This window comes from Crocodylus siamensis, chromosome 5, assembly GCF_052110815.1.
Source record: "Crocodylus siamensis isolate JL-2025a chromosome 5, ASM5211081v1, whole genome shotgun sequence".
Lineage (NCBI taxonomy): Eukaryota > Metazoa > Chordata > Crocodylia > Crocodylidae > Crocodylus > Crocodylus siamensis.
In genome coordinates this window covers 207137666-207151465 of record NC_143399.1, presented here as the reverse complement: position 1 = coordinate 207151465, position 13800 = coordinate 207137666, and the positions used below count along the sequence as shown (strand labels likewise).

The following is a 13800-nucleotide window of genomic DNA, read 5'->3' as shown; positions in this document are numbered from 1 at the left end:
TAGGGAAAGAAATGTCTTTTTCCCCATTCACATTCGTGACCATCAGCCAGTTCTCAGTTCATTTTCCATGGGTGACAGTGACTAGGTCACTGCTAGGCAAAGTGGAGTCTAATGCCTGGCAGTGAAGTGGTCTGGGCCCAGGAGGGCAAGACCATGCTTGCCTTGTCCCACCCAGGTGTGAGTTGGGCAGCAGCAGGGCATAACCGGAGCCAGCAGCTGGAAGGGAACAGATTGCAAGACGGTGGACACAGGAGGCATACGTGCACCCAGCATGTGCAAATACAAGGAGAGTAGGATCCTGGTCAGAGCCACAGGAATGAAAGTTTCACAGACCCAAGAACGGCTGCCTGAGCTGTGCCCCAGCAGCACCTGAGGCTGCTGCAGAAAGAAATGAGCTGGTTGCTCTTCACAGCTTCTCTGACTCATTTACGTTCCTATACAAGTGTCTTCCCTTCGGAGGTGACTGAGGCTCCGGAGGCCAGGCAGCTCTTGCACCAGCCAGCTGGGTGTCCCACAGGAAGCAGCCTGTGAGGGACAGCAGCACCTTTGCCACAGAGTCTGTCTCTGGCTGCTACCCCTGCTCCCTGTCCTCCTTCCCTTTGGATGGGAACCCTTCCTGGGCGAAAGGGCACACGCTGCTGCCACTGTCCCATCTACAGCCAGCACTAGGCAGGAGATTCCTCATCATGAGCAGGAGCTCCTCTGGCAATGCCAAATGCCCAGCAATGGGACCCTGGGCTCTGCAACAAGGTCCGCAGAGACCTGAGGGAATGTTGTACGTTTGATATCACAGCCCCTGACAAACCGCCCAGCCTCAGCCTGCTCACTGGGGGAAGCAGCACCTGCCACCATGACCTGATGGGGATACCTAGCTCCCCTGTGGGACGAGGCTGATGTGCCTGCAGCTCTCCCAACACTGCACTGCTGGGGCAGATAATTACCCTGGAAAAGCAACAGGCAGCTCTTTGTACTGGGGGCTGCAGAGCAGCAGGAATGACTAACAAAGGAGCAGGGGAGGGATAAGGGAAAAGACAGAGGACCCTCCCTCCCACCCCAGCAGAGCAGAGAGCAGGAACATGACTAACTGTCTAATTCTGTCTCAGCAAGCAAGCACACGAGGGAGGGTGTCTCTGAACAGTGGGCAGCACACAAGCTGCAGCTGCCAAGCCTGCCTTGCCCTGGTTCCAGTCCCGGCCTTGCTGTGCTGGGACGGCACCAGGGAGCCATGAGTGGCTCTGGGCAGTTTGGGAGCAGGCTGCGCTCACTTCCCCTTTACCTCAGGCCCAGGCCCCTCTGTGAGGGTGGCTGCTACCGCAGTTAGAGTCAGGAAAGATGACTCACTGAACAACTGGGAGGAATGGAGTTCACTTGCATGGGAATAAACTTTAATTATTTATTTTAAAAAACCCCCACAGACCTTTCCACTGCCCTCCCCTCGGCCCTGGGGCTGAGCTGAGAAGAGGGAGGTCTTTCCTCTCCCCTCCACTTGATGTGCCCTCTGCCCCAGTGCAGGCTGGGGCTGAGGCAGAGACTGAAAGGTGCCTAGTATTAAGGTGCTGGGAACCCTTGGTGGCTGCAGGTAACTCAGGTGCTGTTGGCCTGCTCCTGCTCAAAGAGAGCCATGGCCAGGTGGGAGCGGGAGGCGAGCCCCTCCAGGTTGCTGAGCACACACCGGTGGTACAGCTCCTCGCTCAGCCGGGGGTTGCAGCTGCGCAGCGCGTATTTCTGCACCAGCCCTGGTTCCACTGCCCGGAAGAGATGGAGCCCTGAATAGCGCAGGAAGACGTCGAAGACCTCCATGCTCTCCAGCACCTCATCCCGGTCCAGGATGTCAGCTGCCAGCTTGGTGCGTGCAGCCATGTAGTCGGAGTTGTAGAAACAGGCCTCGGCAAAGGCGTGCCGGTCAAAGTGCCCGTCCCGCAGGACGTCAGCACTGGATGACGAGGCCTGCTCACCCCGGTACACCAGCGCAGGGTTGAACTCCTGGAAGTGCACTGGAAAGAAGACCTGCCAGTTGCTGATAGTGTTCATGCGGCAGCGGTTTAGGAACTCCATGTTGACCTCTGTCCACACACTGGCCAGGAAGAAAAGGGTGTCCACGGGATGCTTCTTGGACATGATGTCCATCAGTTTCACCTGTGACGGCACCTCCGTCTTGACGCTGATCCAGGGGATCTTCACCTCAGTGTAGCGTTTCTCCAGCTCTCCCACCATGGCCTTGACCCCGGCAAAGATGTCCAGCTGGCTGACCCGTTGGGCATCGTAGGGGTGGTAGATGAAAAGCAGGGTCAACAGGGCATTGTCGTGAGTGTCCAGTGTGTTCATGGCAAATGTGTCCAGGAAGTTCCCCACAAAGTCCAGGTCCTGCACAGTCAGGGGAAGCACCAGTTGCACCCGCGTGGCCTCCGTCACATAGGGCATGGGAATGATTTCCATCTTGCTGAGGGGCCGCACGAGGCTAACCCGCTTGGCCAGGACATGGCTGTGGCCCTTCTGGGTCACCGCCTCCAGCAGGAGGTCCAGAGTGTACTCCATGCCCCGCGTGGGGTCAAAGCGCCGGTAGCCGTTCAGCAACTGCCGCTTGTAGAACCGGAGTAGCGGCTGGTAGCGGCTGTTGAGCTGCTCGAGTGCCGACTCGATGATGTCGCTGACGTCGGCCTTGCTGGCCCCTGAGAGCTCGCACTTGGGGGTGCCATCAGGGCAGGAGAAGAGGTGCTGCTCTGTGAAGTAGTCCCAGCTGATCACCTGGAAGCGGGACTTGGGGACGAAGGGTGCAGGGATGCCAACTGGCCACGTAAGCCCAGCCTCGCCTGCAGGGGTCAGTGATGTCAGGTTCCTGATCTGCATCTGTAGGAAGAACTTGGTGATCCCTTTGCCCCTGGAGGAGCAAGCGGTCCCCATCCCTCAACCGGTCCCTCCTCCCCACTGGCGACCTCCCAAATCCTAGGTGCTACTGGAACTGCAATAGGCCTGACCCAGATCAGTTAGGATCAGAAAGAGCATCTCCAAGTGGGAGAGATCTGCTGCCACTGGGCAGTTTGAGATCAGCCCTTCCTGAGCGCCTGGAGACAGAGGTGAGGATCTGCTCCCACCCGTGTGTACCCTTCAGGTACTGACCTGGAGCTGCCAGATCTCCTGGTAGGCTCTGTCCAGTTGGATCCTGCTGAAGTGCTTGTGCAGCCGGTACATGAGGGTCACATCGGAGACAGGGTGCACGGCGAGCGCGGCCTGGAAGCTGGCCCCCTGCTCCTTCTCGGGGTCGGCGTTCTTGGCCAGCTCGTAGGAACGGTAGTGCTGGCCCTGAGAGGGACGAGAGCCAAAGCGATCAGGGCTGGAGCGAGAGGCATGTCCCCCACCTGCTCTTCCCACCGTGGACAAGACCCCACCTCCGGCAGTACCCCAGCCCTCTCCGAGGCTGCCAACGAGACCCGACTAGGCCACCTGCCCCCACCGCGCTGCCCGCGTAGACCTGCCCGCACCTGGAGCTGGGAGACGCAGCTGATGCCCAGGAAGTCAATGATGCAGCGCCCCAGCCACTCGTCGGGCCGCACGCTGAGGATCTCGTTGCGGCAGCCATCCAGGTGCCGACTCAGCTTCAGCAGGAGGCTGCGGGACAGCAGGTAGCCGAAGCCCCCGTGGCAGTAGCGGGCCCGCTCATCCCCGCCGATGAACTCCTCGGCCCGGCCCAGGTACACGTCCTGGTCGATGCTGAGATGCGTCACCAGTGCCTTGACCTGCTCAGCCTGCGCGTAGGTGTCGTCCTGCATGATGAAGAACCAGTCGTAGTCGGCCCCGAAGTGCTGGTGCAGGTAGCGCAACGTCTCGTACATGAGCCACACGGGGCGCTCGTCGCCGTGCGCCACCAGCGCCATGCCCGGCGGCACCTTGGCGCCGCGCAGCCCCGTGAAGTACAGCAGGCGCGGGAAGTGCGGCGCCACCGTCTTGTTCACCGCCACGGCCAGGGTGGGCAGCGTGGCCCGCGACGTCAGCACGGCCGCCAGCAGGCGCTCGCGGAAGCCCAGCTCCGTCTGGATGTAGCGGGTCCTGCGGCGGGGCGGCACGGGACGGGGGGTTAGCGGGGGCAGAGCCGACCCCGACCCCCGCCCGGCCCGGCCCCGACACGACCCACCTGAGCACCTTCTTGTGCGGCGGCCCGGCGGGGCGCGCGTACGGCACGATGCGGGGCCGGAACTCGTCGGCGCCGGGGTGAGCCCGCGTCCCCGGTCCCGCGCCCGGCCCCGCCGCGCACGGGTCGCCGCCCTGCCCCCACGACACACGCAGCAGGCCCAGGCTGCAGCCCAGCGACAGCCCGAGCACGAGTGGCAGCGCGGGCCGCAGCAGGGCCAGCAGCGCGGCCGGCCGCATGGCGGGGGGGTCGGGTCGGCCCGGCGCGCGCCCTCACGCCATGGCCCCTCCGCCCGCCGGCCCGCCCCTGCTCGGTACTTCCGGGATGGCCGCTCTACCGACCCCCCCTCTCTATGGTTCCGGGATGACCGCTCAGCCCACCCCCGCCCATAGTTCCGGCATAGCCGCTCCGCCCTCTCTATGGTTCCGGGATGGCCGGTCCCTGCTCACCCACCCCCGCTTTCTATGGTTCCGGCATGTCTTTGGTTCCGGGCGCGGAGCGGGGCATGCCGGGAGGCGCAGTCCCGTCACAGCCGAGCCGGGGCCTGCGTTTCCCAGAGTGCCGCGCGCGGGCCGGCGCGGGATGACGTGTCGCGTGGCGATTGGGCGGCGCGGCGGCGGGGCGGGGCGTGCGCACGCGGTAGCAGCTGTGCTGTTGCGCCAGAGGAGGCCGCGGGCGCCGGGTCGGGAGGAGCCGGGAGCCGGGGCCGGGGCCGGGGCGATGCCGTCCGACCTGGCGAAGAAGAAGGCGGCCAAGAAGAAGGAAGCGGCCAAGGCGCGGCAGCGGCCCCGACGCGGCCCGGACGAGAACGGCGACGGGGGCGCGGAGCCGGCGGAAGCGCGGCCCGGGGAGCCCAACGGCACCGGGGCGCCGGGTGAGCTGCACGCAGGGCCCGGCCGCGACCCTCCTGCTGCCCGCAAAGCGGGGGGTCTCGCGTCCCCCGGCCCCGCTCGCGGCTTCCCAAGGGACCCCCCCCCCCCCCGCCGGGCGCTGGGCCCGGGCAGCGGGAGGGGGCTTGGGGCCGAGCTGGCCCTTGAGACAGGCCTGCGAACAAGACCCCGCCAAGCCGGGCCGGGCCGGGCTGGCCGTGCGCACCATGCGGTTCGGGGGGGCGGGGGGAGCGCGAGGGCAGTGCCGCCCCCTCCCCCTCGCGTCCCTCTCTCCCCCGCGCCGCCCGGCCCTCCCGACAGCGGCCGGCAGGGGGGGCTGGCGTCCCGGGGCGGGGGCGGCTGCGGGGCCCTGACTCAGCGCCTGTCTGCTGTCCCGCTCCCCCTGCGCAGAGGTGGATGCCCTGACCAAGGAGCTGGAGGACTTTGAGCTGAAGAAGGCGGCTGCCCGCGCGGTGACGGGTGTGCTCGCCTCCCACCCCAACAGCACCGACGTGCACATCATCAACCTCTCGCTCACCTTCCATGGCCAGGAGCTGCTGAGCGACACCAAGCTCGAGCTGAACTCGGGGCGTCGCTACGGCCTCATCGGGCTCAACGGGATCGGTGAGGCACGGCACGGCGTAGCGGAGGGGAGGGCCGGCGCAGGACGGCTACCCCGTGGCAGCCAGGGGGGTCGGCGGCGTGTGTAGCGCCAGGTGTCTGTAAGGGGGAAGGCCCCAGCGCCCACTTGGCAGACGCACTGGCCAGGCACAAGCCCACGGAGGGGATCCGGGCTCTGCACGCGCTGTTTGCTCAACGCTGGGGGCATGGAGTAGCTTCCCTGGCTGCTGTGGGGCGGCTCCCCCTGACAGGGCTGTTGGGAAGGGGCCGGGGGGGCCAGCACAACTGGTCCAAAAACCCATGGTGGTGGGTGCAGCTAGAGCCAGGGGGCTGGGAGGGGGGCAGTAGAGCCCAGCTGCTGCCAGGGAAGCCTTTAGGGCACCGAGGAGCTCAACAGGGAATATTTCACTGGGATCGGTTCTTTTTTGGGAGCAGGGTGGATTAGGGAGACCTTCCTGGCTTCTCTTCATCTCTTGTCCTGCTGTGGCAGAGTGCGAGGGCCCGTGGGCTGCCTGGCTCTGCAGGAAGGCTCCTGCCTGCAGGGCTCGCTGGAGGCAGCCGTGGTCCAGGCCTTCTTTGAGGAGCTGCCTATTGCCAGGGGAGCCGAGAGTGACAGAGGGGGGCGGGTGGTGTTTCTCTGCCTGCATGCAGGGAAGTCCATGCTGCTGTCTGCCATTGGGAAGCGGGAGGTGCCAATCCCAGAGCACATCGACATCTACCACCTGACCCGAGAGATGCCGCCCAGTGAGAAGACTCCCCTGCAGTGCGTGATGGAGGTGGACACGGAACGGGCCATGCTGGAGCGGGAGGCAGAGCGGCTGGCTCATGAGGACGGTAAAGTCTCCAGCGCTTGTGAACCAGGCCCCTTCCCTGCTCGCCGCAGGCTTCCTTGCAGGGTGGTTGCACACCTTCCCTTGGGCTGGTGGGGACTGTCCCCTGCAGCCACCAGGCTCCATAGTCTGTCCCTCTAGTCGCTCTGCAGCTGCTCAGTGCAGTGTGTGGGGGAGCCATCCCAGTTGCTCTTGCCTTGGTGGGTGGGCTGAGCTCTCAGGCTCCAAGCTGCCCCATCCGTGGTGGGGGCATGGGGAGGGCCAGCAGAGCACTGGTGAGACTCTGACGGGTCTCTACTCCCTGGCAGCGGAGTGCGAAAAGCTGATGGAGCTGTACGAGCGGCTGGAGGAGCTGGATGCTGACAAGGCGGAGGCGCGAGCGTCGCGGATCCTGCACGGATTGGGTTTTACACCGGCCATGCAGAGGAAGAAGTTGAAGGACTTCAGCGGTGGCTGGAGGATGCGGGTGGCTCTCGCCAGGTGAGCTGTGCTGCAGGCTCCCCCTCGCGCTGCTGCTGCACAGGGGTCACGGAGCTCTGGGAGTAGCTGTGTGCTGGGTGGGGAGCCCCTCCTCACCCTCCTCCTCTGCCCCCCAGAGCACTGTTCATCCGGCCCTTCATGCTGCTGCTAGACGAGCCCACGAACCACCTGGATCTGGATGCCTGCGTCTGGCTGGAGGAGGAGCTGAAAACGTGAGCATGGCAGCGGGTGGATGCTGTGCCTTATGCCTCTGGGGGCCTCCTGCCTCAGCCCAGGAGTGGCAGGTGCTACCAGGGACAAGTTCCTTCAGGCAGCTGGTCCTACCCTGCACCCCAGAGGCTAAATAACACTGGTCATGGAGGGAAGGGGGCTGTGGCATAGGAGCCTTGTCTGATTGTATGGAGCAGTTCATGTCTGGCTCCAGTTGCTTTCCCAGAAGCCTTTGTAGTGCTGCTCATGCCACTGTCTGAGTGGTTGGTGCAAGAAAGGGACCTGTGATACGTCCTGACTGCTTATGGGGCTGCCCTGGGGGGATCTTGTCCTCCCCAGCCTCTTACAACTCTGTGTGATGCTGCAGGTTCAAGCGCATCCTGGTGCTGATCTCCCACTCTCAAGACTTCCTGAACGGCATTTGTACCAACATCATCCATATGCACAACCGCAAGCTGAAGTATTACACGGTGAGCAGGACCCCCCCCCCCAGTTTGGCTCAGCCTGGGCAGCCCCTGTCCACAAGAACCCTAAGCTTCCAGCTGAGGGGTGGGCTCTGAAAGGCATTTCACATGCTGCGGTGTCTTTCTTTCTGCAGGGAAATTACGATCAATATGTGAAGACCCGTGTGGAGCTAGAGGAGAATCAGATGAAGCGTTTCCATTGGGAGCAGGATCAGATTGCCCACATGAAGGTACCTGGTGACTTCTGTTCATAGAATTGTAGAGAGGTGGGGCTGGAAGGGACCTTCAGAGGTCACATCTAGTCCAGCACCTGCCTGAGGCAGGATCATCCCTGTCCAAACCATCCCAGGCAAATCCATTGTCCAGTGACATAGCAAAATGACACCAGTCACCTGACACAGCACCAGGCATCACACCTGAACCTGCCACCGGTAAACCAAGGGGGACCAAGGTGGCCAACATCCTGCTGTTGCAAAGGGTGTTTGATATGCTCTCAAAAGATTTTGGACATGGACTGTACCCCCACGACAGAGAAAGGCAGACCCCACCCTCAATCTGTGCCAGTCTGACCATGGGGTAAAATTCCTTCCTGGCCCCAAGGATGATGTTGGTCTCACCCCAAACAAAGGGGCAAGACCCTACAGCCAAGAACCTCCAGTTTTAAGTCCCAGCAGGAGCATTGGCACAGCCCAGTCACCACCCCCAGCTTTGGCTGCAGCCAACTCAAAGCGCCTCTGAGGAAGGCAAAAAAATCCTCAAAACCCTGACGTGAAACACCAAAAGGAGAGGTGGGGAGAGCATTCTCTCCTAGCCCCATGTGACAACCAGCAAAGCCCCAAAGCTTGGGAAATGCTCAATGCAGAACCATTGTCTCCCATTATCATTTCTCGTTTGTTGCCTCTGTGCAGCATCTCTGCCAGGCCCAGTAACTGCATCTCTTGTTACAGAATTACATTGCACGGTTTGGTCATGGCAGCGCTAAGCTGGCTCGGCAGGCTCAGAGCAAAGAAAAGACCCTTCAGAAGATGATGGCCTCAGGGCTGACAGAGAGGGTAGTGAATGATAAGGTAGGTTGGGGTGCTGGGAAACTCATGGCAGACCCTGGAAATTGGGGTGGGAAGACACGCAAGCTGCAGCCAGGAGCAAAGTCAATGAGTGCAGCCAGCAGGATGGCCGAGAGCATGGGGTCACAGATAGTGTACGGCACACTATCTGTGACAGACAACTTATGGCCTTCCTTGCATTGTCCTTTGTATGTCTCAGCAGGAGGTAGGCTCACTGGGCACCTAGTCCTGGGTACAGGGTGTGGGGCTCTCGCAGGCACAGTAGGGAATGTCACTGGGTGGAAACTGGGACCCCCTGGGGAATAAACCCTCATGCCCCACAATGAGAGCAGTATGGGGGGAGCAGCCAGCACTGGGCTGATGCTCAAGGTAAACAAAGTGCAGGGGAGTTGCTGATGGTCCTCGCAATGTCACCTGCTGTGCCCGGGTATCACGATGGCCCCGGGCTGCTGTATCCGAGCTGGGGGCAAGGGCCGTAGCTCCTCTGCACCTGGAAGAACGGTGTCCGTGGAGCGGCACTGTCCCCTGCCCTGGGCCTTGTCTCACCAGCAAGCCTACTCTCTTTCTAGACGCTGTCCTTCTATTTCCCGCCGTGCGGGAAGATCCCTCCTCCTGTCATCATGGTGCAGAACGTCAGCTTCAAGTACACCAAAGATGGGGTGAGTGTGCTGGGGTAGGAGGTTTGCTGCTTCGCTCAACTGGGTAGCGTGGGGATGCCCAGCCTTTGTTCCCACGTGTGAGGTGTAGGGCAACAGCCCACATCTGCACAGTGCCCCCACGCACTGTCCAGAGCAGTCTGGACAGGCCTGACCTGTTGGTCTCTGTGAATTGCAGCCGCGTATTTACAATAACTTGGAGTTTGGGATTGACCTGGATACGCGCGTGGCTCTTGTGGGACCTAATGGAGCCGGAAAGTCAACGCTGCTGAAGCTCCTCACAGGAGAGGTAGGAGCCCTGGGGTGGTCTTCCTGCCCTATGCCCACTGCCTTAGAGTGACCTACAGGGTGGGAAGTGCCTCCCACTATTCCCAGCAGCTGTTCCAAGGACTCCATGTCCTTGCTGACCAGCCCCTGGGCACTCCCCTTAGCCCAGGGTCTCTTGGTGGGTGATGACATGCCTTCCCAGCCTGGTACCAGTGGGGTTGCCCCCATTGCTGGGGAGAGGCAGGATCATGCCTGGGATGATGGGGGGCACTGGGATGCCTGTGTGATCAAGCGTGATATGCTCTCCCTTCTAGCTGCTCCCCACTGATGGGATGATTCGCAAGCACTCGCATGTGAAGATTGGCCGATACCACCAGGTAACCCCCATGGGCTGGCAAGGTGCCACCTCCTTTCCAGACCCCTCCCTATGCAGTGTGCTCTGACGTGCAGGACTAGCTGCTGCTGCTTGGACAGGCTCAGCCTTCCCCTGCTCCACACTTGGGAGGCGTGGTTCTGCACAGTAGCGTGCACTGCTTCTGGTAGCCTTCAGTCTGCACCGCAAAGAGAGGCGGTAGCAGTTGGTGTGTTGTTCTGACTGCCTTGCCCTGCCCTGTCTGCCCTCCCACCTCCTGGGCTCATGCCTGTCCTCCTCTCTGCCCAGCACTTGCAAGAGCAGCTGGATCTGGACCTGTCTCCGCTGGAGTACATGATGAAGTGCTACCCAGAGATCAAGGAGAAGGAGGAGATGAGGAAGATCATCGGCAGATATGGGCTGACTGGGAAGCAGCAGGTGGGTGTGGGCTGAGGTCTCTGTGGAGCTTGCTCTAAGCATCTGGGGCTAGCAGGACTAGGCTTCCCCAGTCTCAGGGGTCATCTGCCAGCCAGCTCAGTGCTGTGCAGCCCATCACAATGGGGCACACAGTTGGAGAGTCCTAGCCAAACACAGCAATGTCCAGCCTGCCAAGGGCATCTCAGAGCTGCCAGCATATGGAGCAGCCTTGTGCTGGGCTCCGGTATCCAGGGATGGCAGCAGGACCCAGATCATGCTCAGTGACTCCAAGCTGTGTCCCTGTGCTGGTGACCAGCACCATATGCAGTGGCTGAAAGGGGGGAGACATCCTTTCTACTGGCTGGGGCTTTCTGGGATTCAGTGCTGTGGGCAGGTGCCCTCCATGGGGTTGTGTCTTCCCCGTGAGCCAGAGCAGTCTTCAGTCAGGTGGGACACGAGCTGTCTTGGACCAGTAGTTGTGAACACGAGACCATGGGGCTCCATCAGTGTGCTGGCTTCATGGGCCCGAGGTTGGCTTTGCTAGGGTGTCCAGGGTGGGTGGTGCTGGCAGTTGGGGGAGCTAGTGTGCCTTTTCCCTGATGCAAATGCTGTGCTCCATGGAGCGGGGCCAGACCAAGAGTGGGTGTGCCAAGATTGTGCCCTTGCAGTCCATGCCCTTGGTCCAGCCGGAGGATTTCTGGAGTGGTGCCTGATGGTGGGAGGGTGCAGCTCTGCTTCCTCTTCCTTGTGGGTCGTTTGAGGATCCTTCTTGGTCACCTGGCTGCTGCCTGATTTCCAGCCCATGCTTGATGTAGGCTGAGTGCATACCTTAGTACAGGTAGGGTCACTTAAGTTTGTTGTGTATTGCAGCCAGGCTCTGAGAGGCAGTGGGGAGGTTTGGGCAAGGTGGAAGATGCTGTGGTGCATGGGCAGGGTGGGGCCAGGTCTCGGCATGGTGCCACACTGGTCAGAGATGGGACCAGTAGCTCAGGTGGGAGCGTGAGTCACCTGGTTCATCTTGAGGGGGCAGCAGTGTAGCAACTTCAGCTCGCATGCACCAAAGCTGTAGGGGCTGTCACTGCTCCCATTTCTGGCCACTTGACTTTTGTGTTGGGTATTGCAGTTTAGGCTCAAAGGTTTCAGACAAGTTTCCCGTGCCAGGAGAAACATCTCTTGCCCTGGACCTGGGGCAGATTTGGGGCTGTGCGTGGGAGGCGGTTCATGTTTGCTGACTCCAGTGAGTTCTGTGCCCTATGGCACCTGCAGCGCAGTCTTGGTCTGGGAGTGCCACAGAAATCCAGGGCCCTTTGCTGAGGTGTGGGGGGAGGGGGGCTGTTCTAGGCATGGGCCCTGCACAGTCCTCTTCCTGTGGCAGGACAGGCTCCCCTGGGAGTCGCAGGCCCCACATGCCATAGTGTGTTCTGACCGTGTTGTCTGTTTCCCCCCTCCCCCTGGCAGGTGAGCCCCATCCGAAACCTCTCCGACGGACAGAAGTGCCGTGTCTGCTTCGCCTGGCTGGCCTGGCAGAACCCACACATGCTCTTCCTGGACGAGCCCACCAACCACCTGGACATTGAGACCATCGACGCACTGGCCGACGCCATCAATGAGTTTGAGGGAGGGATGATGCTCGTTAGCCATGACTTCAGGCTCATTCAGCAGGTGAGGGCAGGGGAGGTGATGAGCTCCATGAGGCACAGGCATCTCTGGTCTCTGCTAGAGGGGGAGCCTATTCAGTGACTTTCCAGTGAAACAACCCCTTTAAGGCAGATTCTGGCAGCCGTACCTAACCGAAGTGGGATGTACTCGCTGAGGCAATAGACATGCTTTAATAGCAGTAGCCCCTTCTAGAGGTGCAGAGCAGATATGTCCTCTGTCTCTGATTACTCTGCTAATTTGTTTCAGCACCTTTCTCATTTCCCAGTTGAGAAGCCAGTGGGGCTCTGCGTAGTCAGGAAAGCTTGACTTCCCTTTCTAGCTTGGAACTGAAAGATCAGCCTGAAGGATGGGACTTCCTGGTTCTCATGTCTTAAAGGACATTTCATATACAAACCCTGGGAAAGAGTTTTCCCTGTGTCCCCCCGTGTCTGAAGCAGCGTTATGTAAGTTTGCAACCTACAGATTTGGGGCATTCAGTTGAATTCCAATTTCCAGCCAAAACGTTTGGCCCAAAACCCAAGTAGAAGTGAATGGGTCTAGTCAAGTGTCCCATTTACCGTCTTAATGCTGTGCTGCGTGACTGTATGTGGAAACAACATTCATGTTAAATTTGGCACTTACTGTATCTGCAACATGGTTTCCTGGTTCTCAGCCAATGGGAGCCAGCCTTTCTTTTAGGGAAATGAGTTCAAGTCCAGGCTTCTCACCTGCTGCTTGAGGTCACTGTAAACCGTTCTGCCCTGCCCATGCAGAGCAGGTGATCCTAATGGTTCCGGTTCCCCACGGAAGTGGCGGTGAGGGAGGACTGCCCCAAGCACCTTGGCCGACCCTCGCTTCTGGGAATGCTCTGCGCTGTCAGTGAACGGCTGGTGGCAGCAAACCATGCCGCCTCTGGGAGATGAGGGAGCCAGAGCTGGGGGTAGGGGTGGGGAGAAGAACCCCGTGTGCCTGCTTCTGAGCTGAGCTGCACTGAGCCCTGCCTTGTGCTTTCAGGTTGCCCAGGAGATCTGGGTCTGTGAAAAGCAGACAATCACGAAGTGGCAGGGCGACATCCTGGCCTACAAAGAACATCTCAAGTCCAAGCTGGTGGACGAAGATCCCCAGCTCACCAAAAAGACCCACAATGTGTGAGCGCGGGAGGGGTCAGTTGGCCGGCAGGTGTTCTCCAGGGAGACTGACAATAGCCAGCCTGACCATCCCCCTGCCGCCTGGAATCGGACTCTGCTGCTATCTCTGTGGCTGTGTTCTAGCATTGCTGCAATATTGCTTCCCTCTGCTCTCCGTGCACTTCTGCATCTGGACAGACCCTCCTCTTCTGCTCTGGCTGCACTCGGGCAACTTCTCCCATCTGGACGATGTCCCTCTAGCCCCAGATCCTGGAGCCACACTGACAGCAGGCGGCAGAGTGCCCTGATTGCAGCCAGGGGGAAATGGAGATCCCAGCTCACCTCCTGCCCCAACTTCTGCTTCAGTTTAGAAACTTTGACTTCAGACTCCTCTGGCCTTGGTTTGGTTTTAACTATTATTTAACAGTGTCATTATCAGATCTGCTGAGAATCTATCAGTCAATAAAGAGGGAAGAACGGTCTCTTTTTTTCCTCGTTCCCAGAATGGCACCAGTTGTAGGCGTGTGCAGCTTCATATGGCTTCAGTGTGTGTGGCTGGGCACCCCCTCCCAGAGCTGCAGCACTGCCAGGCTCTGCCACACACAAGCAGCGAGTGACAAGCTGGGTGGCGAAGGGGTCTGGGCAGGCACTGAGCTACAGGGACACAGACCTGAGCAGC

At 60.5% G+C, this 13800-nt stretch overlaps 2 protein-coding genes across 2 annotated transcripts; one reads left to right on the top strand and one right to left on the bottom strand.

Moving 5' to 3' along the window:
• Nucleotides 1-1355: 1355 nt before the first annotated feature.
• Nucleotides 1356-4468, bottom strand: CHPF2 (chondroitin polymerizing factor 2). Its single transcript, XM_090048056.1, has 4 exons — nt 4130-4468; nt 3480-4044; nt 3118-3300; nt 1356-2847 (listed from the first exon to the last, which is right to left on the bottom strand). Exons 1-4 carry the CDS (start codon nt 4363-4365, stop codon nt 1585-1587), a joined length of 2247 nt encoding a protein of 748 aa, XP_089904182.1. The 5' UTR covers nt 4366-4468; the 3' UTR covers nt 1356-1584.
• A 272-nt stretch (nt 4469-4740) lies between these two features.
• On the top strand, nt 4741-13603 carry ABCF2 (ATP binding cassette subfamily F member 2). Its single transcript, XM_090048054.1, has 14 exons — nt 4741-5000; nt 5407-5619; nt 6268-6450; nt 6755-6926; nt 7043-7138; nt 7504-7606; nt 7735-7830; nt 8548-8667; nt 9234-9323; nt 9499-9609; nt 9902-9964; nt 10249-10377; nt 11815-12018; nt 13009-13603. Exons 1-14 carry the CDS (start codon nt 4847-4849, stop codon nt 13144-13146), a joined length of 1872 nt encoding a protein of 623 aa, XP_089904180.1. The 5' UTR covers nt 4741-4846; the 3' UTR covers nt 13147-13603.
• The last annotated feature ends 197 nt before the right edge of the window (nt 13604-13800 follow it).

Bases quoted from the DNA above. Each gene is read 5' to 3' on its own strand.
- ABCF2 (XM_090048054.1), top strand. From the start codon at position 4,847: ATGCCGTCCGACCTGGCGAAGAAGAAGGCGGCCAAGAAGAAGGAAGCG. The intron at 7,607-7,734 runs GTGAGCAGGACC...TTCTTTCTGCAG, and splicing joins GCAAGCTGAAGTATTACACG to GGAAATTACGATCAATATGT. The intron at 9,610-9,901 runs GTAGGAGCCCTG...TCTCCCTTCTAG, and splicing joins TGAAGCTCCTCACAGGAGAG to CTGCTCCCCACTGATGGGAT.
- CHPF2 (XM_090048056.1), bottom strand. From the start codon at position 4,365: ATGCGGCCGGCCGCGCTGCTGGCCCTGCTGCGGCCCGCGCTGCCACTC. The intron at 4,045-4,129 runs GTGGGTCGTGTC...GCCCCGCCGCAG, and splicing joins CCGCACAAGAAGGTGCTCAG to GACCCGCTACATCCAGACGG. The intron at 3,301-3,479 runs GTGCGGGCAGGT...CGTCCCTCTCAG, and splicing joins GCTGCGTCTCCCAGCTCCAG to GGCCAGCACTACCGTTCCTA.